At 37.5% G+C, this 23,467-nt stretch overlaps 2 protein-coding genes across 2 annotated transcripts in view; one reads left to right on the plus strand and one right to left on the minus strand.

Moving 5' to 3' along the window:
* UBAC2 (UBA domain containing 2) overlaps positions 1 to 23,467 on the plus strand; it is a 156,515-nt gene that overhangs the window by 32,671 nt on the left and 100,377 nt on the right. The window lies entirely within an intron of this gene.
* Positions 2,858 to 7,193, minus strand: GPR18 (G protein-coupled receptor 18). The gene is made up of 2 exons (XM_033104390.1): positions 6,962 to 7,193; positions 2,858 to 4,320 (listed from the first exon to the last, which is right to left on the minus strand). Exon 2 carries the CDS (start codon positions 4,284 to 4,286, stop codon positions 3,291 to 3,293), a length of 996 nt encoding a protein of 331 aa, XP_032960281.1. The 5' UTR covers positions 4,287 to 4,320; positions 6,962 to 7,193; the 3' UTR covers positions 2,858 to 3,290.

Genomic DNA, 23,467 nt, shown 5'->3' on the forward strand with positions numbered 1-23,467 from the left:
TTTCCTAATATTTCTAAAACCCAAAGAACATAATGTGCAGAAACTTTCATCTCTTCTGATCTCTCTTTCTGTGCTCTCATCCCCTCTTCCTTCTGTGCTCCTTATTTTAATTAATGGCATTTCCATCTACTCAGTCATCCAAACTGGAAATCTTTCGCTTTTCGTTTCGCTTTCATTTCACTCATCATTGGAGTAGGGCAACAAGTCTTAATAATTCGAAGTCCTATATAAATCATTTGTGCTTCCCATCTTTTCTACTTCTTTCTTTATCTCAGTCTAAACTCTTTTCTTGCCTAGGTTTTTGCAGTAATTCTCCAACGAGGCTTCGTACCAATTTCAAAGCATTCCATGCAAAGTTATCAGAAGTTATCTTTCTAAAATACAAGTTTGACCATGCCAGTCTTCCTTTTAAAAACCTTTGAATCCACATCTTCCAGAATAAAACTCAAGCTGTTACAAGATGCCATCAAGGCAGTCTAGAATCGTGGGAATTGCATTGGCTTTGTCATCAGATGGACCAGAGGAGTTGAGATTCCAGCTCTTGCTATGTATTACTAGTATACAATCTTGAGCAAGGTACTTCTCTCAATTTCCGTTTCCTGAACTCAGTATATGGATGACCCTCATATGTAAGCTGAGGATCCTACTCCATGCTTCACAGAGTAGTGGAGAGAATTAAATTACGCAAACACCCTAGCAAAGCAGTCCCATCGCCGTTTCTCTTCAAAGCCCTAATCATCTGACCCCATCCAGTATTTCAAGCCAGTCCCCCATCAGTCATTCAGCTTCCTTTGCATTCTCTGTATGTGTATTATTATGCCTACTTGGGTTTCTTTCTGCACCCTCTCGCGCGTTGGTAGTATTAATTGTCCTTTTACGTGTATTCCAACAAATTTATTAAGATCCCTATGAGCATTTATTACATTGCGTGGTCATTATCAACATCTGGGCCTTCTATGCCACCCTCCTAGCTCTTTGAAAACTAGTTTCACTTCATGTACTCATTGCCTTATATTCAGTCATGTCGAAGGGTTAGCCTTGATAGCAGTGTAGCCCTGTGAGACTGTAAACTAAGGTCTTTGAACCATAGACCTGTTCCCTTTTTCTGTCCCTTTTTCTAGTGCTTTGCATAGAAATTATACCTGGCATCTGATAGATTCTCATGACTGTTATTTGAAATTCAGAAAATGTCACCATTAGGTTTTGAAATTAAAGATAGCTCCATCATTAAAACCTACATGTATTAGGTGCTTCTAGTAACCCATGCCCGTCACGCATTTGTCCTTGTATAGCTATTATTTTTTAATTGTTAGTATTTATTTGTGAATGTTATATTGTTTCCCAGAATCAACCCCCCAGAAAAGTGGAATTTTGCGTTTTTACATATCATGTTTAAATGTATCTGATTACGATGCTGAATAAAATTATTTCTAATTAACTGTTTTAGATTACCTATAGTTTTATTATAAGAACCATGACAGCCCAGGGGTGTAATGGTTAACACTCTGGATTTTGAAGAATCGTGACCTACAAGTCCATTTGTACTTGGTTGACTTTGTGTTAACAAAGGCTTTGTTGTGTTTTGTGCTCTCAAATTAAACTCTTCTCATCGAGAAAAGCCACTACATAGGACTTGGCATTTAATAAATCACCTAAGAGCAGATCAATCCATGTGGTATAAGAATAGGCTATGACTGTATGTATGTACCATAACCCTACATACCATATACAGGAGTTACTTCGTTTGTTTTAGAACTAATTACTCATTTAAATGTATTTATGAAAGTATCTTGCTCACTTGACTATTCAGACTAAAAACTTCAGGTAGTTTTCTCTTTGTTGAGAAACTACATCTCAGTACCACTTTGACTTCTTCATCTTACGTAGCTATTAGAGTCTTTATATTCTGTAAGCTTGTTTCCTTTCTGTTATGAAAAAATGGGTGATTGACATGAAGATAACTGAATTTAGTTTCTAATCCTGGTTTTTTAACTGAGCGAGTCACATAACCTTTTTGGACCTTAGGTTCTTTATATTTAAAACAGAAGGATTAAACCAGAAGATCATCTAAGGGGTCTCTTAGTACTAAAATGTTGTTTTATTATTAGGTTCCTTTGTGTTTTTTAAAGAATATGAATTTACCCATGTTAATTATAGAAATCGATTGATAACCAACGCATTGATTTGATTCTAAGTCCCATTAGGAGATGAACATGTTAAGAGTAATAAAAGTGATTTAGCAGAGAGGAAGTTATGGTTGACTCATTTGTGTACTTCCATAATATTTAGAATATGGGCTTTACAGATATATATATAGTTCACTTCCTTTTCTTTTTAGGAATATACTTGGTTTGTTAGTTTATTAGGGGAATTTAAATGTCAAGGACCCTGACTAGTGCTATTTATACTGACATGACCTGGAAAAAAAAACCAATCTCTTTTGTAATGTGATGTTTAATCACATAAGAAGAGCAAACTCTTTATATTGGAGAAAGGTATTTCACCATGCAGTAGAAACCTCATGTCATAGGAATGAACTTGGATTATTGGGCAGAAGTAGGATCTCAGATTAGGTTTTTCCCATTGGTCTTAAGTAGAGTCTGGTGCATCGTAGGCTCTTTGTAAGTGCTTATTGAATGACTACAGCCTGCTTCCAAAAGAAAATGAATTCACAGGCGGGGAAGGCTGATGACGGTGGCCTGTACAGGCCCCCTCAGTTGCTTCTTCCCACTAATTATGCTCCAGCAAGGAACAGTGATGAGTTAAACATAGTTGTTTGTGTAGGAATCCTGAAAGTTTGTTTTAGAACACAAAATGTTACATTTGGACCACCAATAAAATTAAATTAATTTGATTAATTTAATTAATCAATGTGAGTGTGAGTGTAAATTAAACCAAAAGGAGCTGCATCTAGATGGAAAATACTTGAAACAAATTATTTCAAACACTAGCTGGATTGTTTTGCCTACTGACTTGATTGACATCATGATTCAGTTGCACATAGAATTAAATCAAAAAGCTAAGTCGACTATGTATTGAATAGGAAACACAAATCTCCCAATACCTCATGAAAATGTTCTCTACAAGTTTTAAAAATAAAAATAATGAATTTATTAGACTACTTCAGAATATTTAATTATGTTGCTACAATGAGATCCTACAGAAGAGTTTTTAAAGTTTATTATTATTTTTTTAAGAGAGAAGGCACTTAATAATATACAGAATATCCAGTGACCCCAGGGTAGTTAGTAAAGTGTATTTAAAGAGATTCAAGACAAAAACCTTATTATTCATAACATTTCACTGTTGATGTTGCTTAGTGAGCGCAAACTGCCTGACCGGAAGCTTTTTCTGCGCACGCTCCGCAGGTAGTTGCGGTACAGCATGACACTGATGACTCGAGCCTGAAATTGCTTTGAAACAATGTAGTAGAGAATCACATCCAGACAGGTGCTGAGGTTCATCAGGAAGGTGGTAAAGGCCGCCCAGGGGTTGTAACTGTTGTCGTCCCCATCCAGCATCAGGAAAGCAAAGCAGATGTGGAAGGGCGTGAAGCACACGAGCACCTGCACCAGCAGCGTGATGATGATCCTTATGGACTTCTCCTTGACTTTCGGTTTCAGCTTAGATGTCCTCCCGTGAAGGAGATTATGAATAATGACCAAGTAGCACCCAATCATGATGAACAGAGGAGTCAAGAAAAAAAATATCAGTCGAGTGAAGTTCAGCACGTTAATCGCTTTCAAGTGGATGATGTCAGAAATCTTCAGGCAGGTGGCGGGGGTGGAGGCTTTATCTGGATCTTCATAGAGCAGTAGGAGTGGGACGGTGGTTGTCAGGGTCATTATCCAGACGCCCACACACGCTAGCAGGGCTTTGCACGTGTTTTTAAGTTCTTTGGCATATTTTGGCTGCACGATGGCCATGTATCTGTCAGCACTAATAAAAGCAAGAAGCCATAGGGCAATACTCGGATAAAACACCGTGAGAGCCCCGAGAATCTGGCAGAAGTACTCTCCAAATGGCCATTCACCTTTTGCGTAATAAAACATTCGAAAGGGCAAGCTCATTATAAATATTAAGTCCAATAATGCCACATTCATCATATAGATAGTTACAGTGGTTCTCTTCTTGGTGGTGCAACTGAAAACCCATAATGCAGTGACATTAACAAATAATCCAATGATGAAGATACAGCTGTAGAAGGCAAGGGCTGCGATTTTGTATTCATCTGGATATGAGCTGTTAGAAAAGTCAGGTTGAACTTGATTGTGAGAGGTAGTCATCTTACAGCTTGTTGGTGGGCATCACACTTAGAAACTGTAAAACAGTTAAGAAGAATAGGAGGAATAAAACCCATTGCTGAAAAATAAATGTTTAACTTTCTCATACTGAACTTGGCATGTCAGTGGATTTTACCTTTGAGGGTATTTTATATTATAGAGTCAATATATACGTGTCTTAGTATTTATTAATAAATGCATTTCCTAGGAATCTTTACTAATATGTACTAACCTATTAGAGTGGTATAGTGTATCATAATGCACTAGCAAATTTATTCATTTTTCTCTCCCTGCTCACCTCTCTTCTCCCCCATAGAATAAGCTTTTCTTTATGACTTCTTCTCTATAGTGTGAAATTGAGTAGCAGTCATTCCTATAATAAGCAGCATTCTTTAATTGGGACTGATTGGGGAAAGTCCATTCTGAATTTTGAATCTAACTATCATTTGCCACCTTCTGTCATCTTCATTCTGTTTAACTATTTCATAACCTAGATTAGTAATATTCAAGTGATGAATTTTTACTCACTAAATACAATTGTAATATATAATTTAATGTGCATTAAATTAATATGTAATTTAATCAATACAATTTAATATGTATTAGAAAACTCAGAAAGGAACCATATAACTGGGGAATTATTGAATATTCACCGTAATTCTCATTTGAGATCAGGAACTTTCCCTTTTCACTGATATATCCCCCTTGCTTATTGAGTAAATTATAGGTATTCAAAAGCAAATATTTACTGATTTGATAGATGAGGGAAGGAAGGAACCTTTGGCAAGGTGACCCTCAGCAACTACTCTCTAACCTGTCAAAGATGACTTGCTTACTTGGCCATTAAACCTTTTCTTTCTTTTAAGTGGTAAACACTTCATAGTATTATGTTTTGTCTAAATTATCATAGGTCTAGAAACGCCAATGTATTGTGCCATGGTCTACAGATGAAGAATTTGATTCTTAGATGAACAGATGAGCTAGTTTCTAATGCACAGCTGGGAGGGCCTAAGGCTAAGTTTTCCAGATTGTTTACCAGTGTCCTAGAAGTGGGTTTCACTGCTGCAGTGGTGCACAAAAAGCACCTCCTTGAGAATAATTGCTAGTATAGTAAATTTCATGCTCTCACCCTACCTGGATACCGAAACTTAAGTATTATTTGTCAAGTTTTAAAAAGGAATATCGAAGATAGGTAGTTATTAATAAGTCGGTAACTTTATGTGTGTGCAGAAAGTAATTCCCATCACCAAAAACGTGTGTTTCTAGTGGAAAGGTGTTTCGTGATTATAAATATCATTGACCTTCCTCAGTGTGAAACTTCCATCACCCATGATGCAGTACCAATAACAGTGATTTTAAAAATAGAGTCGCTACAAAGAAATGGAACCTTGTGGCATCCCCTTGAAATATGGAGGTGTAAGAAAAGTTTCCTTCAAAAATATCACTTTGATCACTTTGCAGAGTGGGCTGTCTCTAATTCACCCCAAATCTCTCTCTGGTGAAAACTGTGGGGGAGATTAGCAGTCTAGTCAGTGGCGTTGTGGGCTGTTGATAATTTAAAATTCATTTGAGCAATTGCTGTAGACAAATACGAGATATGAGTTTATTTCCCCTTCCCACCCTTTCTCTCTCCCATCTTCTTTCCTTCCTTCATGACTACAGCTGATTTCCCAAATATTTAGGTTAAATATGATTTTGGAATAGAGTTCTATATGTTTAAAAGCCTGTATTAAATAAAATTTCCAACTATTGGTGTGACGAGAATATTAAGTTCTATCAAATGAGAAAAGTACTAAATAGAAAAACCAATTTGATTCTTAGAACAACAGATGAGCTAGTTTCTAATGCACAGTTGGGAGGGCCTAATACTAAGTCTTCCAGATTGTTTACCAGTGTCCTAGAAGCGGATTTCACTGCTGCAATGGTGCACAGAAAACAAAATCTCCAGTATTATACAAAGGAGAATAATTTTGGAGGGTTGACTCTTTATTTTTAACTTTTAATGAATTTTTAAATAGTAGCAATTGTAGTATAAGTGAAATTTTGTATCCCTTTTTCTCTTTTATTGCATCAGGACGCTCTTCACCTATCCACATCCCAAATTCTGTCACATAAATTCCGTACCTACAAACCATTTTTGAGTAAATCTTTCCCCCCTTAGTGGGCTCAAGCTGTTTTTATATCACCAACACTTGTATTCATGTTTTTAGGTTGAAAAAAAATATGCTTTATGCATGTGTTTTAAAGGTATTGCCAGTATAGGTTTTGCTCTACACACGTGAATGAATTTTTGGATAGACATTGAAAAGTGATTGGCTTTCAAGTCAGCATTTTAAAAGCTTCCAATTCCATGATTCTTTCTTAAAAGCCTTTAAGTACATTTTGTGAAACAATGTAATTGAAACAAAGTGACAACAACTGTTAAATATACTTACTATTTATCATATCAACATTTTTCTTAAGTTGGAAAAAATTATTTACTATTAATGTAAAGCAATATTGAAAATAAGTGAAAAATTATACTATAAAGCAGTAAAATGACAGCATAGCCCATTTCAAGGTCTTTCACCAACATGGTTTCAGTAATGTACTATTAAAATGAAGCAATGATTTTGAAATTTATTAAGTACAGCAGTACTTCTGATAATCTGTGATGAAGTTAATTAAATGTGACTTACCTCCTGTCCATGAAAAGGCTGCATTAGGGAGCAATGTTTCTCGGTATACCCAGTTCTGTAAAAGAGATGTTTTTGAGTTTCTTGTGTTAAAATACCTCTCTCTAGAAATGGTATATTTAAAAAATGATATATTTTTCTTTTGTTTCAGGCTCTTCTGTTGCTTTAAGTTGTTTCAAATATGATACTTGGTATAGGAGTTGGTACTTGTTCAACTGTAGTTGCTGCTTTGTCTCTTTCAGGAAGTGCTCTCTGAAATAAGGCCTTTTCAACTTATGACTTTATCCGGATGTGGTTTTTCTTCTTCACCAATGATTTGTTTATAAAGTCATGCTCAGTATAAGCTCCCCTTGAAATGATAGCATATGTTTAAGAGAATCATACAAAAAGGGGAAAATGTCTTCAATTTGTTTACTTCAAGTTTGGATCATCTATTGAAAGAGTATCATATTTGATGTTGACTAGAATGGGATTCACAGTATAGCTTCTTCACTTTCTAAGCTGTGTGACTTTGTCTAGTTACCTACCCACTCTGAGCCTTTGATCCTACAGTTAAAATAGAGATAAAACCCATCTGATAGAATTGGGAGGACTCTAAATCAGAAGAATCCCAAGTGCTTAGCATAGTACCTGGCACTAGGTACTCATAAACAGTTAACCCTTTATTATAAAGTTACTGAAATTATAGAATATCCCTTCTTACTGTTAGAACATTTCTAAATGGTTAAAATTGGAATACTCAGTTACTTGCTTCAGCTTTGCATATACATTTACCACTTTGGTTTGCTTTAATTTTTAGCTCCCCAGTGCTTCATACCCTTTTCTGTGACATGGAAGTCTAGAAATAATTTCTTGTGCATAAACATCCCCACAAATTGCTATGAAAGGACTGGAAGTTTTTATTGGAATAATTTACATATTAGCAGTATTTTAACCTAAGAAGGGAAATGAAACAAACGGAAAGGGAAGTGAGCAACCCTAATCATTGCCTGCCTAGTTATATTAAAGTTTTTACTTTCTCTTTTCTTAAAAAAATAATCTCATTGGTTTGTCCTAAAACTTTAATTATCTTTGTGTTTGGTTATGCATGATTTGTCAACTTTTAAAAGGTACATGATCTTAACTATTTGTTTTTTGAATTTTTTTTCCTCAGACAAAAACCATAGTAAGTTTGTGACTTCTAAAAGTTATTTAAATCCTTCCCTTTGATGGTCAAGTACTTTTTATTGTGGTCACCTGCCAGAATGGGTTTTTAGAAGTGTTGGCAACAACCAAAGAAAATATTTCTTGTGTAGATGAGGGTTCCAGGCCCAGACAGGGCCAGGGACTTGCTGAAGGGCTCAGATCCCTGGGCCCTGCTTCCTCCGGGCTGACATCAGTGTCCTCCCATTTTAGCCCTCGCTGGTGTACTAACTTCTCGTGATGAGGTCATTACATTGATTTATTTACTAGACAGGATTATTCACTGCTGAATTACATCAATCAGTGTTTTTACTAGATGGAGTTATGTTTCACATGCAGTATAGGAGTTTGATATTTCAGCTGGAAATAGAAACCCCTTGTCTGTGGATGCAATCTTTTCATTACCTTAATTCCATATAGACTGTGACAAGGTTTCTAAATTGAAGTATTGATTAGAATCCCGTGTGCTGCTAGAATCTGCAGATACAAATATGGCATATATCTCCTTAAGACTTGAGTCCTTTATCGTACACAGGGACATTCTTTTTTCTCTCAGAGAGAGGCGACAAGGGGCAAGTTAGGAAATCCCCACAGGTGCAGCTTGAGAGTGGATCAGCAGTCATCTTCCCAGCTTCCTCTCCATTTTAGCTGTAGGGGACTTTCTGCATGTGCTCTGCTTCGCCTTTCACATGCCATTCCATCCTGTAATACTCCCTACCGCTGTACTCTTGGCCTGGCCAGCTTAGCCAGCTGCTGTTTATCCTTAAAGTTTTAGTTTAAATGCTGCTTTTTCCAGGAAGCTTTCTCTGACTTCTGAAGCTAGGTTGGTTATTCACCCCTGTAAGTTTCCTTAGCACTTTGTACTTACCCCTATAGTGGCATGTGTTTATGTTATTATTGCTTATTTAATTGCCTTTTGTCCTTTAGTAAATTCAGGTCCTGGGGGGGTGGTATGTGTTGTATATGTGTGACAGGCTTTTAATAAATATTGCTTGAATGTGTGACTGAAAAAGTAGGTGAAGAAATGGAGGGTTGATGGAGTCATGGATGAATTACTGAGCCAGGTCTATAGGTTCACACGGTAACTCCCCATCATAAAACATGCTCCCCATATCAGAGACTTGTCTATGCCGCAGATAAAATTATATTTCCCATTCTTAACCTGTGTCTCTTTACCACAGCAAGTGTAAGCAGGGCTATTCCACTTCCTCACAGGAGTGTTGAGACGACGACCATGGTAGTTATTGTTTGTGTCCCAGCCTGGGTGGCCGGCCATGCACAAATTCTGAGGGGATGGTAGACAGCTAGCCCCAGAAAGAAGAAGGGTAAGGGAAAACAGGGGTGCCTCCAACTAGGGTGAGAGTCTTATCATTGGGTCCTTAAGGTCTGTCTCCCACTTTGATGTTGCAGAATCTTGTTCCCTACCTTTTTTTCAAACTTGTATTTAAACTGACTGCTCTTTTTTTTTTTAGGGGGAGATACGTTGAATAGTGGTTTCTAGATAAAGAAGATTGAGATACACTTTGTCTAAATATGTTTTTTTAAAAAATCCAAACAACTTACAGCTTACAGCCAAGTAAATACGAACCTCCTCTCCCCTCGGCTTCCTAAATTGTATTATAAATTTAGCAATTCCCAGATTCCTTTTCCTTGGCAATTTTAGTGTCGTTTTAAATTTTTACAGACACATAGACAAATTAGACAGTTACTTACCTTACAGCAAACAAGTTGAATCTGGATAACCAAAGTGATAGATAACTTTAGTTAAAATGGATCTAAATCAGCAATGAAAACAGAGTTCCCTAAAGATACTAAAGATTCTCTCACTTAGAGGATCTTGGAGAAGCTTCGACGTGGCCGTGAAATCAGCTCTGGACCCACTGAAATTCTACAGGACCCTAAGCCAAGAGTTTGAAGTGTGACATTTCCCTGAATAGAGACCCAGAGTCTCCAGGACAACGGACTTGAGTAGAACTCTCTGGTAATTGTGATGTACATGGCTACCTGCTACAGAATGGTCTCACAGTTACAGGAGTTAGTATATACTGGGGGTGTCAAAAAAATGTATACAAGTGGAAACTTTGCTCAGTGTTGCTCAATCCGTAGTTGGCTGTAATCAGACATGTCTGGACGCTGATGGTAACCACTTTGAGCACCGCTTGTAACTCCAGAAGTCATGCGTGACTTGTATTCGTCTTTTGTTATCGGTATATATTGAGTATTACAATTTTAATACAATTTTCCTTTCTTAAAATGTGTTTACATTTTTTGGCACTCTCTGTATATGGATATGAGTATAGGGAAAAATACTTAGTAGTATGAGGAAGTAGTAGTTTAGAAGAAAGAAGTATTGTGGAGAGTCAGGATTGGTAAAGAAACAAGAGATGCGTTACTGAGTTACTTAAATCCGAAATTGTTTACGAGCGTGTGTGACTGAGGATTTTAGTATACAGACATCTGTATGTGAAAAAGGAACTACTTGTCAATACAGTTGAAGGTTGTTGGTTTAAAAAGAGTTACTTAGGACTTTTTATTATTCTACTCTTACCTGTATTATCACTGGTAATCAGAGGTGAATAATCATCAGTCAGGAGTCGTAAGTGCTTTACATGTGTCATCGAATTGAATCTTCATGCCAACAGTAAAGTATGTTGAGGACACAACAGTAGTATGTATGGATGGTGTAACCCAGGGATATTTACTCATGATTCTGAGATTGCGTTGTGCTCTTTCTGTGTTACGGCATTAGACTCTATTTTAGTAATTTTTGTTGAAGTTGGTCCTACTGAGTAGAGAATCATCAGAATAGTAATTTGATCTGTAGCAAAAAGTCTCCTGAGGGAATAGACCATCCTTTCCTTTCCTTGTTTCTCACTAAAGAGTTGACATTCCCAAGGACAGTTTTGTATCTGCATTCTGTCAGCCTGTAAATTTAATTTTGGTGCTAAGGAAGATCTCTGCCATTCGATGGACCAAAGACTTTTAAGCACTGAGAAGTGAGTATGTCCCAGTGGTTGGTAAACATGTAGGAATGCTCAGCCTCGTAAATAATCAAGGAAACAAATGAAATATCTTGTGGTTATAAGATATTATTAGCCACTCATCAAAATGCCTACAATGAAAAAGACTGACAACATGAAGTGTACTGACAACATGAGGATATACACCAACTAGGAACTCTTGTGCATTGCTGGTGTGGTGTTTACATTTGGAAAACAGTTGGACAGTAAGTACTGAAATGAATGCACATATACCGTGTGACTCAGATTCTACTCCTACATAGAAATGCATATTCCTGTGCACCAGGAGGCATACATAAGAATGCTTATACCGTGTTTCCCCGAAAATAAGACCTAACCAAACAATCAACTCTAATGCGTCTTTTGAGCAAAAATTAATATAAGACCAGGTCTTATATACAGGTCTTATATACTTATATACTAGTATATAAGACCATAGAATGGATAAATTCAACAACCGTAGAATGGATAAGTCAGTTTTGGTATAGACAATTAAATGCTTTTCCCCATCAAAATGAATCATATAGAAGGCACATGCAACAACGCAGGTGAATCTTGCATAGATAGTGTTAAGTGAAAAGAGCCAGACATGAAGGAATTCATATTATATGATTCCATTTATATGAATTTCAAAAGCAGACCAAACAAAATGTTTAGGGATTTATGCTTAGGTGATAAAACCTTTTGCAGGAGCATGTAATATAGTAAGGAGGAGATGCACGCAGAGCTCCCAGAATGCTAGCAAGTTCTATTTATTGACCTAAATGCTAATTACTCTAGTGTTTGTTCTGTGATAATTTATTAATCTATATATTTTGTTTTGTCCTTGTATCTGTAAGGGTCTCAATAGAAAACATGGTATACTTAAATTAGAGTAATTCAGGGAGGGCTTATTTATTAGGGTCTAATGACAAAAGAATGGAACCTAATGGCAAAAAGGGAACCTTTGCCAGGACTATTAACCGTGTTGTACCCTGTACCCACCACCATTAGGCACAAAGAGATCAAGGAAGGCAGCGGTTACTAGTACCCGGAGGGAGGGACCCCTGGAGTCAGCTGCCTTGAGAACAGTAGTGACTTTCTGTTGCGGGACAATAAGCCTGAGGTCAGCCTGCAGGAAGGAACTAGGGGAAAATACCCTGGCCTCGGGCTCCTTTCCTAAATCTCTGGGGCTCCCATTGGCCAACTCAGCGTAGGTCAGGAGGCCCTTGAGCCTTTGGATGGAGTATGTACCCTCAGCCTCTGGGACAGAGCGGGTGGAGAAGGGAAGAGAACCAAAGGGGTTTCCAGCATGCTGCACTTTTCTGTGTGTGTGTTACATTTCATATTCAAAAAGGTTTTGTTTTTTTTGTTTTTAAAGCTTGGACTTTGAGTTGGCAAAAACTGGGTTTGAATGTATCTCTGCTGCTTGTGAGCTGTTTCCATGAGTAATTTTTTTAAAACACCTTGAGTCTCAGTTCTTGTCTATGAATCATCACATTCCTCATAGCTTGTGTGAGGAACATGTTTTAGACACCATGTATTATTTCTCTTTGTTTCTCTCCTGCCTGAAATGCGTCATTTTATCTTTGCAATTTTTCCTGGGAATTTTCAGACTGGGAATGTATAGCGATGAGGAAGCTGTGCCTGTCGCTAATTATTTACCTGGGTTATATTTTAAAAAGCCTGAGTTCATTTGTCTGATCATCACTCTCCCCAACTGGAAGAAACAGGAAGTTGGATGAGGCTTCCTTGAAGAGCCTCCCACCTTCAGCATTGTCCCACTATTTTATCTTTGTCTCCCTCTGAAGTTTTGTAGGACTGGAGATGAGAGAGATAGGACAGGACTAGGGATTCGGGGCCCTCACATCTTCTGCACGGAAACCTTAATGTGCTCAGGATTCATGTAGTGAAACCTCATCCCAGGGAGCCTCGATTATGTGTGTGGGAGGCCTGTTCTAAACTCATACACCCCAGAACCCCTCAGTTCCTGGCCTTTGCCCTCCTCCCATGCCTTTTATTGTGTTGTTCCTTAGTGTGTGTGTTTTTATCTTATTTTTAATTTATCTTTAAGTCAGCTCATTCATCTTAACATACTTGATTTTGTTCTTTAGACATTTATCCATTTCTGGTAGAGTGTTAGATTGTTTCACCTAATTTGCCTATCTACTTTTAACTCTGTTTCCTTTAACCATAACTTTTACGCATGGCAAGCAGGAAGTGCCACCGGGAGAATGGGGCTGGGTGCAAGGCCGCCCCGTCCCTTAGCCTGAGACGACGCTCACTCTTAGTCACTTGTGTCCCACAATTCTTCCCGGAGAGTTGTCGTTCTTGGAGGTGGGCAACCTCTTGGAGACATTATACTCGGCCTGCAGAGGAATACATAAAAGTTGTGCGGGCTTTTGTTTCCTTGGTAATAAAACTGCACTAATGGGGGAAGCTGTTTACCAGAACTCTCCTTCTTATGCTTAAAAATTAATGTAGTATCAGTGACAAACCAGTGGAATTTTTGCAACGATGTTATCTTCTCATTGTTAGTACTTTTCATAAGGACACTTTTTATAAGAAGTTTCTCACTTTTGGTTCCTATAGTTGCTTGCTGGCAGCAAGCTACGCAGTCTAAATAGAATCTTAACAGAAAAGGGAAGTAGATAGCACCACCCTGAGACCTGAAGGGCAGCCTGCTGGTGTGTATTTTGGACGGACGGCACAGATGTTGGGCTGCTTCATCCTGCCCGTCGTATAGGATTTATCCTCTGACATTGGGCTCATTCTTTATTTAGGATCAGCAACCATAGGTGTTTCCCACTGGGAGTTAGAGGTATCTGTGACTCCTCTCTTTTACAGTCGTATTGTTATCCATTCCTTGGTTGTACTCCCATCTCCCATATTATTCTTTGCATTTCGTGTCAATCTTGTTAACAGCCCATACATCTTCACATATTTCAGGGCACCCCGCATACTGCTTCACACACAGTAGGTCCTCGATAAACAGGCTTATTGATTTGACTACTGTTTGTGTTTCTTTTTCTGTAAGAAAGAAAGCTATGCTATATTCCAAAAAATGAATGCCTGGTGTTTTTGGCTAGATATGATCACATTTACATGTCAGGCAGAAGAAAGATAAAAAAGAGATAGATTAGGATTGGTCAAGTAGAGGCCCTAGAATGAAAGTTTTTGGGCCAGACACACATTTGTTGTATCAGAGAAGTTAGGACAATGTATTCAACATAGAAGAACTTACGCAATTAACTGAGCATGAAATAGTTCTAGATTGCTCATGTGTTATCCCGTGTTACCATACTGATCGGCATTGCAAGGCTGCTGTGACATGACACTGTGCTTTTACTGCCACCTACAGATGATCAGCCAGTCTTGGAGCTTCACCTTTCCCTGATTTGAAGTCGTGTTGAGATTGAAATATTTATGTTTTTTAAATAGCTATTAATCAGTGGAAGGTAATAAAATATTTTAGTGTTAATTTCTAAATAATTCTATATTACGTAGCATTATGTAATAGATATGTGTTCATTTCTCTTAAACATTTTGGCTTCTACACCATTTCTACCGTCATTGGAAGTAGCCTGTCTTTTTTAGGACACCATTTTCCTGTGTAGGACTATGTATTCCTGGGCTAGGGTATTGAGAAGATTCCATTATAAGTGTTATTTGTGTCTGATATTCTACTCAGAGTTAAACATAAAGGTGGCCTTGGAACAAATTTGATATGGTTTAAAAAATGTTTTGAATGTGATAAAATACACAACATAAAATTTCCCATCTTAACCATTTTTAAGTATGCAGAGCAGTCATGTTAAATATAGTAAGATTGTTGTGCAACCAATCTCCAGAACTGTCCTCTTCCCAGACTGAAACTCCATCCTCATTAAACAACAACTCCTAATCGCCCGCCCCTCTTTCCAGTCCCTGGCCACCAGCATCTACCTTCTGTTTCTGTGAATTTAAGTGGAATCGTAAATATTTGTCCTTTGTAACTGGTTTCTGTCACTTAGCATAATGTCCTCAAGGTTTATCCATTCTGTAGCATGTGTCAGAATTTCCTTCCTTTATAAGGCTGATTAATATTTAGATATGGCTGTACCACATTTTATCTGTTCATCTGCTGATGGACACTTGAGTTGTTTCCACCTTTTGGCTATTGTGATTAATGCTCTTATAAACATAGGTGTATAAATATCTCTTTGAGACCCTGTTTTCAATTCTTTTGGGTATGAACCCAGAAATGGAATTGCTGGATCATGTGAAAATTCTAATTTTTTGAGACACCACCATACTGTTTTCCATAGCAGCTGAATCATTTTATAGTCCCACCAGCAGTGCACAAGGGGTTCCAGTTTCTCCGCATCCTTGCCGAGACTTGTTGTTTTCTGTTTTGTCTTTGTTTGATAGTAGCTATACTAGTGTGTGGCAGGTGTATCTCATTGTGGTTTAGATTTTGATTTCCATGATGATTATTGATATTGAGCAAGATTGCCTGTTGGCCGTTTGTGTGTCTTCTTTGGAGAAATATCTACCAAATTCTTTGTCCATTTTGTAATCAGGTTTTTTGTTGTTGTTGTCGAGTTGTAAGAGTTTTTTATATTTTCTGGGTAATAAGTAACCTCTTATAAGATACATGATTTGCAAATATTTTCTCAATGTATTCCATGGGTTACCTTTTTACTCTGATTGCATCCTTTGATATATAGAAGTTTTTTGGCGTGGTTTTAGGTTTGCACATTTGTCGTATTCTCGTGATAAAGTTGAATTGAAACTCTTTAAAATTTTAAATGTTAGGGTAGGGTAGGATAGATTTCTCTCAGTAAAATCTGACCCATCCCAATGACTTAATATGAAGAGTATTTAGCTCCAGTCCTCAACACCTTCCCTTCATCCAGGAGGGGGTAGAACAAAGGAGGGAGGAACAAGCTCTGTTTCAGACTTGACTCACTGCAGAGCCTTCAACTTCTGCCCTCCACGGTGGCTCCCATTGTTTCCATTTCTAGCCGACATGGAGGAATATTAGAAGGGAAGTCCAGGATAAGGGATTGCTTTCTCACCAGGTGCTTTGGAAATTGTAAATGTCATTCCTGCTCATAAACACCATTAGCAAGTACTTGGTCGGGTGGCCACATTTAATTATAGGAGAGGCTGGCAAACAATTCTTAGCAAAGCAGCCAAATCCCTGGAGATAAGGAGAAATGGATTTGGGGGAACTGCTTGCTGGCAGTTGCCTTCAGAGAGCAATAGTTGTAACACATTAGCAAGCTGGAGTTATGGGCTCCTCAATCAACATACAAAACACTGAAGAGAGAGAACATCAGGTCTTTCTCTTTAGTCTAAAAAAAATCAACTATGGAGACACTGATTGGCAGAATTGTTGTTTTGCCAGTCATGTGTTTGGAAAAGCCAAGGGAAGCATGTGAAATGGCATCAGGACGTGACTGCCCGTTAACAGTGATGTGCTTATAGATGCCATAGGTGGTATTACAGGGCAATAAGCATGGCTCAGGTGGTCCTGATCGACACCAGGAAAGGACGGAGATGCAGACCTGCCATGTGAGAAACATGTGAGAGTGTTTATCCTAGAGAGGTTAGAAGATGGGGCAGGGGAACGGTCTTCAACTATTGAAGGGGCTGTTCTATGAAAGAAGAGTTAAAAATTGTGAGAGTGGGGGAGGCATGGCTAAGGGTGAATTAAAACTACAGTGATGCTACAGGACATTTTTGGACTTGGGAAGGAGTAACTGTGTGGTGTACTCAGTGTCTCAAGGCACAGTGATTCCCTTGGGAAGTGCTGAATTTCAGACACTGAAGATACTCAAACAGTGGCTGGGAAAGCACTGGGAAGGAATGTTGTCCAGGAAATCTGCACATTGGATGAGTAGCAGGAATGAAATCCTTGTGAAAGCCCTTTAAACCCTGAGCATCTCTGATTCTGTGCTCTTCTTTACTCTGGGAATCACTTGTAGGCTTAGAGAACTGGAGGAACTAATATGAGTCCAGCAGATTTTCTTTCCCAGTAAGTTCTGTGCAGCCCAGTACTGGTACAGCAGAACTTGTACTCCTGCTCTGTAACATACCAAGACAGAAGTCCCTTGATAGATGAATAAAGAAAATGTGAGATATATATATGTGTGTGTGTGTGTGTGTATATACACACACATATATACATAAATATATATATAAAATATAAAACGTGATATATATAAAATGTGATTTATATATATGAGATATGATCAAACAATATGGTGAATGTTTAAATAAAAAAAATTATTGCATTAAAAGACACATTGCCATTACTCCCCCTCAAAAACTCCCCCTTACTTTAAACACACTTATCCCATTGTTCTTGTACTTTCTGAAGCAGTTCTGGATCTCTTTTGTGAGTATCTTTAGTTACGCTGTTGTGGCTGCCTCGATGTCCTGAATCATTTTGACTTTGGAGAAGAGCCAGAAGTTGCATGGTGCCAGTCACATGGTGCCATTCGCGCAGTGAATAAGGTGGACGAGGACACACTGTAATGTTTTTATTTGACAGAAATTGCCATATACCAGAAGCAATGTGTGACATGGAGCGTTGTCATGATGGAGGATGATTTATGGCATATTTTAAAAGACACCTCTCAACCGTAGCTCACATCCGACTGACTGCACCGAACCAGTTGAAACTTGTCACACACTGTTAACTAAGGTTCGATGCACCACTTCCCATATTGAAGATCCCTGCCTTTCCGTTGGATGGCACTCGGCCTCAGCATTCACTGTATTTTGTGTCACACATTGCTTCTGGTCTACAGTAATTTCTGTCAAATAAAAACGTTATGGTATGTCCTCACCCACCTTATTCACCTGATCTGGCACCGTGTGACTTCTGGCTCTTCCCCAAAATAAAAATGACCGTGAAAAGTAAACGTTTTGAATAGATTCAGGACATCGAGGCAGCCACAACAGCAGAACTAAAGATACTCACGAATGAGGACTTCCAGAACTGCTTCAGAAAGTGGCAAGAACAATGGGATACATGTGTTCGGAGCAAGGGAGAATATTTTGAGGGGTATTAATGGCAATGTGTCTTTTACTGTAATAATTTTTAAAATTTGAACGTTCACTGTATCTTTTGATCACACCTCATATACACATACACATACACAATGGAATATTTACTCAGCCATAAAAAAGAAGGAAATCCAGCCATTTGCAACAACATGGATGGACCTTGAGGGCATTATGCTAAGTGAAATAAGTCAAACAGAGAAACACAAATGCTGTATGATCTCACTTATGTATGTAATCTTAAAAAAAAAAAAATGAAAGCAACAAAACCAAGCTTGTAGATACAGAGAACTGATTGGTGATTGTCAGAGGTGGGGAGGTAGGTGAAATGGGTGAAGGAGGTCAAAAGGTACAAACTTCCAGTTATAACATAAAAATAAGTAACTCCTGGGGATATAATGTATAGCATAGTGACTGTAGTTAACAATACTCTATTGCATATTTGAAAGTTGCTAAGAAGAGTAGATCTTAAAAGTTCTCATTACAAGAAAAAAATTTTTTTAACTATATGGTATATGTACAAATATTGAATCACTGTTACACACCTGAAACTAATAAATGTTTTATGTCAATTATACATTAATAAAAATAAAATAACCAGGACATAATTCACTCCAATGTAGAGTTATTACACTAGTAAACTATTTGTAAAATGAAGAGGTTTTATTTTTTATACATAATCTAAATGGTTGATTTTGCTTCCTTATGAGAAAAGAATATTGGAAAATTTTTGAAGTTTATACTTCAGAAAAATATTTAATAAATACTTAAAAGAGGAACAGAATGAAAAAAATCTTGACAACATTAAAATAAGGGTAAAATGAGAAGACCTAAATAATGAGTTGGTAGGGTAACATCTTTGAAATATTCGTAAAGTAAAACATACAAAATAATTTATATTTTTCGTATACTACTAACAATTCTTACAGAACTTGAATATGGACTAGTTAAGCTTCCTTGTTAAGCGCAAAAATTGCGCTATCAGCTGTTTAATAGGATTCGCCTGCAATCACATTGTGAACCACTAGATGGCAGCGTTAGACAGAACTTGATAAAAGCTGTAAACTTAATAGAAAGTTATTAAATGGGGCTGAAATGGTAAAATAGTTTTGTAATAAAATGAATAAAAGCTTGAACTGTTATGATTATTTTTACAGTTTGTATACCGTAGTTAGAATTTAAAAATGATAGTGATTTTATTAAACTTATTGGGATGACTTTAGCTAATTAGATTATATAGGTATGTGTTTATTTTTTACGAAACTATTATATATAACAAAGTATTTAAAACACCAATGGTATAACAATTGTGAAATTCCTGTATTATAAACCTAAGAATAATTTTAAATTTTGATTATGAGTGGGCTCGATGCAGCACAATTCCAAATTTATAATTATGCAACTTCATCCCAACAGTAACCTTAAGGAAAAACTGACATTATCTGAGAATTATAAGCAGAGATTTTTTTTTTCTGTCAAAAGGATATAGTAATATTGTTTTAGGTTTTGTCTCTCTTGTATGAGGCACAAGCTGTATTTTTACTAGAATGCAAATGTATGTAAATGTTGATAAGAAAATTGGAATTTAGCAGAGGTAAATTTAGCTTGTTACAGTCATTAGCTTTTGTGTCCCACATAATGTATCTTAGCTAATTCTGGGGCACAGAGATTTCAATATCTACTTTTTGCTTTTCTATATAAATAACAAAAGGAATAGGTATCAACAATAAGTAGAGGGCGGCCGGGTGGCTCAGTTGGTTAGAGCGTGAGCTCCGAACAACAAGGTTGCCCGTTTGATTCCCAAATGGGCCAGTGAGCTGCACCCTCCACAACTAGTTTGAAGACAACGAGCCGCTGCTGAGCTTCTGGAGGGGCGGCCGGGTGGCTCAGTTGGTTAGAGCACGAGCTCTCAACAACAAGGTTGCTGGTTCAGTTACCCCATGGGATGGTGGGCAGCACCCCTTTCAACTAAAGATTGAAAACGGCGACTGGGCTTCTGTCTGAGCTGCACCCTCCACAACTAAATTGAAGGACAGCTACTTGGAGCTGATGGGCCCTGGAGAAACACCCTGTCCTCCAATATTCCCCAATAAAATTTATTTAAAAAAACACCAAAAAAACTATAAGTAGAGTATTTTCAAAACCCATAAACTGAGCTGTATTACTGAGATGTGTTACGGAATTATACACCTGAAATCTATGTAACTTTACTAACAATTGTCACCCCAATAAACTTTAATTAAAACAAACAAACAAACCTATAAACTGAATAAATAGGAGATAAGAGTTTGTACTCAGACACACAGTTATATGGTAATTGATGACTGATGGTGTAGACATAAATATAAGTTCTAAGGAAGGATAAAAATAAGGAACAGGAAGCTGAACTGTGAAAGGTGATTTTTACTATGCTATGTACTTTTAATAACTTATAAAATGTACTGATGTTTTATCGTAAATTATTTTTTTGAAAAGTCAGTTTTAGTCATTTTTTTTTAGAAAAAGAAGGAAGAATTCCTGTACTGAGAAAAGGAATGTCTTGATACCCCCTTGTATAAGGTAACCACCGAGTAAATGTTTGAGTGTGCATGTATACATGCATGAATGAAGGAGAGAATTCTACCTCATATTTTACAGAATGATCAGCTCTCTCTGATTTCCCCCTCTCTTCATTCAACAAATATTTATTGAGACTGCTTTATAGTGGGCACTAAGGAGCCTGCACTGATTAAAACAGACGCAGCCTTTCTTATTAAATTTACATTATAATTGGGGGTAGAAGGCTGTACACAATATAATCTATAGTATGTCAGATGATGACATACTTTATAAAAATCAACCAACAAACCAGGGAAGGGAATACGAAGGTATAAGTTAGGTTTGCAGTTTTCAAAAGTATGGTCAGGAAAGGCCTCAGGAAGCAGGTGACTTTTGAACAGAGACCTGGAGGAGTCAAGGAATGAGCCATGTGGTGATCTGGGAGAAGTGTATTCTAGGCGGAAGGAACCGCCAGTACAGGTGGAGGCCTGACTCAGGCAACTGTGTACCTGCAGCAGAGGGAGCCAGGGGGATATAGTCGGGGATGAAGTCAGGAAGGTAGGAGAGGTCATGGGGTCTTACAGGCCATTGTACAAACTTTATCTTTTACTCAGAGGGCAGTGGGGAGCCATTCACGATTCTTTGGGAGATGGAGGTACACTGTTCCGCACTTTTTTCATTATGGTTCCTATTCCTATAAAAAAAGTAAGTAATCATTTTACACATTTACACATTGTTCTACTACTTCTCTTGGAGAATCAAATTCTTCCTCAGGGCAGTCTGTCGCCTCTTGTGGTTTGTGAATTTTGGTTGTGAACTCATTTTCAATGGATTTTGTTTCAATGGATTTTGATTCCCCATATGTCCTAGCGCATAAAAGTATCCCCGTAGAGGGACTTTCTGTTTACTACTGCTGGATCCTACTACGACTGTTGTCCTGGACTACCTTTTTTGTTACTTTCTTACCTGAGAATTCCTATACTATTCAAGTGGGTAAATCTAGACCACGACTTTAGGTATGATATAGGCCTTCGATTTTAATGATGTATTAGGATGGTTTATTCTTTTCTTTCACAAAGCCCTTGATACAAGTGAAATGTCTTCGCTGCTTCTTCAGACTGAATGGCATATTTTTAGCCTTTTCTGTAAAAGGTGCAGGTCTTTGAGCATCTGGGCTCAGTCCCAGCTCATCCTCCATGCGGCCATGTCTTCTGTCTCTGAGAAGGCTGAAAAATCCAGCCCCAGGCCCAAGGGGCTATTGCTAAGTCCAGTCCTTTGGGAAGCATGGGGTCACTGAAGCAGCACATGCTTCGATTGCTGTCTTTGTTCTGATATTTGGGTTTATTATGGAAAATTTTAAGCATATACAAAAGTGGAAAGAGCACTGTAGTGAACCCATGTTTCAGTATTACCCAGCTTCAGCAATGATCACCTCACAGCCATCTTGTTTAGCCATCTTGTTTTATCTCTATCCTCACTCACACTTACGCAATTCTAATGGATGGACATTTTCGCTCCTGGGTTTTTATGCCAAAGAGAGTCAATAGATCTTGTACAGATCTTTTGTATTACTAGATACCATACAGTTTTTGTTACGGTGAATGATATTCTATTTACTGTGTTTCCTAAGTGTAATTAATTTATTGACAGAATAGCAAAATATTACTGATTTTTGAAAGTTGATCTTGTGTTTGGCAACCATATGGAACTCCCCTATTTGTTGATTCTGTTCATTTTTCTATGTGACATGGTTAGTATATGTTTTACTTTTTAAGAAACAGCTAAACATTTTCCCAAAGTATTTGTAACATTTGCACTGTGATCAGCAATGTATTATGAGATTTCAAGTTATTCCACATTCTCAGGTCATTTGATAGTATCAATACAACAATTTAGCCATTCTAATGGATGTTGAGTGGTTATCTGTCATTTTAATTTGTCATCTTAACCATTTTAAGTGTGCAGTTAAGTAGTGTTAAATATGTTTACATTATTGTGCAACAACAAATCTCCAGAACTTTTTCATCATGCAAAACTGAAACTGTATACCCATTAAACAATAACTCCCCATTTCCTACTCTCCCCAGCCCTTTGTACCCACCATTTTGCATTCTCACAAAACTATTCTCATAGCATTTTTTTTTAGATCCCTTTGGATTTTCTGCAAAGATATTCACGTTGTCTGAGAACAGAGACATTTTGGTTTCTTTCCAGTCTGTACGCCTTTTGTTCATTTTCTTGACTCATTGAACTGGCAGGGACATTCAGTATGGTATCGAATAGGAAGAGTTGACATCCTTGCCTTGTTCCAGATCTTAGGGGGAAAACATTCAGTCTTTCATCATTATGCATATTAGTAGAGAGCTTTCTTAGATACTCTTTATCAGGTTGGGAAAGTCTCTTTTAATTTATAGTTTGCCTAGAGTTTTTATCATGAATAGACTATGAATTTTGTCAAATAATTTTTTTGCATCTGTTAATATGGTCTATAGTTTTTCTTATTTAGACTGCTTATATGGTGAATTACATTGATTCTTGAATGCTGAACCAATCTTACATCCCTGTGATAAACTCCATTTAATGTCTTATCCCTTTTATATATTTCTAGATTTGATGTGCTAATATTTGTTGAGAATTTTTGTGTCTATATTCATGTGTGACATTGGTCCATAATTTTTCTGTAATATCTTTGTCTGGTTTTGGAATGAAGGTTTTGTTGGCCTGATAAAATTAG

The sequence above is a fragment of the Rhinolophus ferrumequinum genome, chromosome 4, assembly GCF_004115265.2.
Source record: "Rhinolophus ferrumequinum isolate MPI-CBG mRhiFer1 chromosome 4, mRhiFer1_v1.p, whole genome shotgun sequence".
In the NCBI taxonomy this organism is placed as follows: domain Eukaryota; kingdom Metazoa; phylum Chordata; class Mammalia; order Chiroptera; family Rhinolophidae; genus Rhinolophus; species Rhinolophus ferrumequinum.

Bases quoted from the DNA above. Each gene is read 5' to 3' on its own strand.
- GPR18 (XM_033104390.1), bottom strand. From the start codon at position 4,286: ATGACTACCTCTCACAATCAAGTTCAACCTGACTTTTCTAACAGCTCA.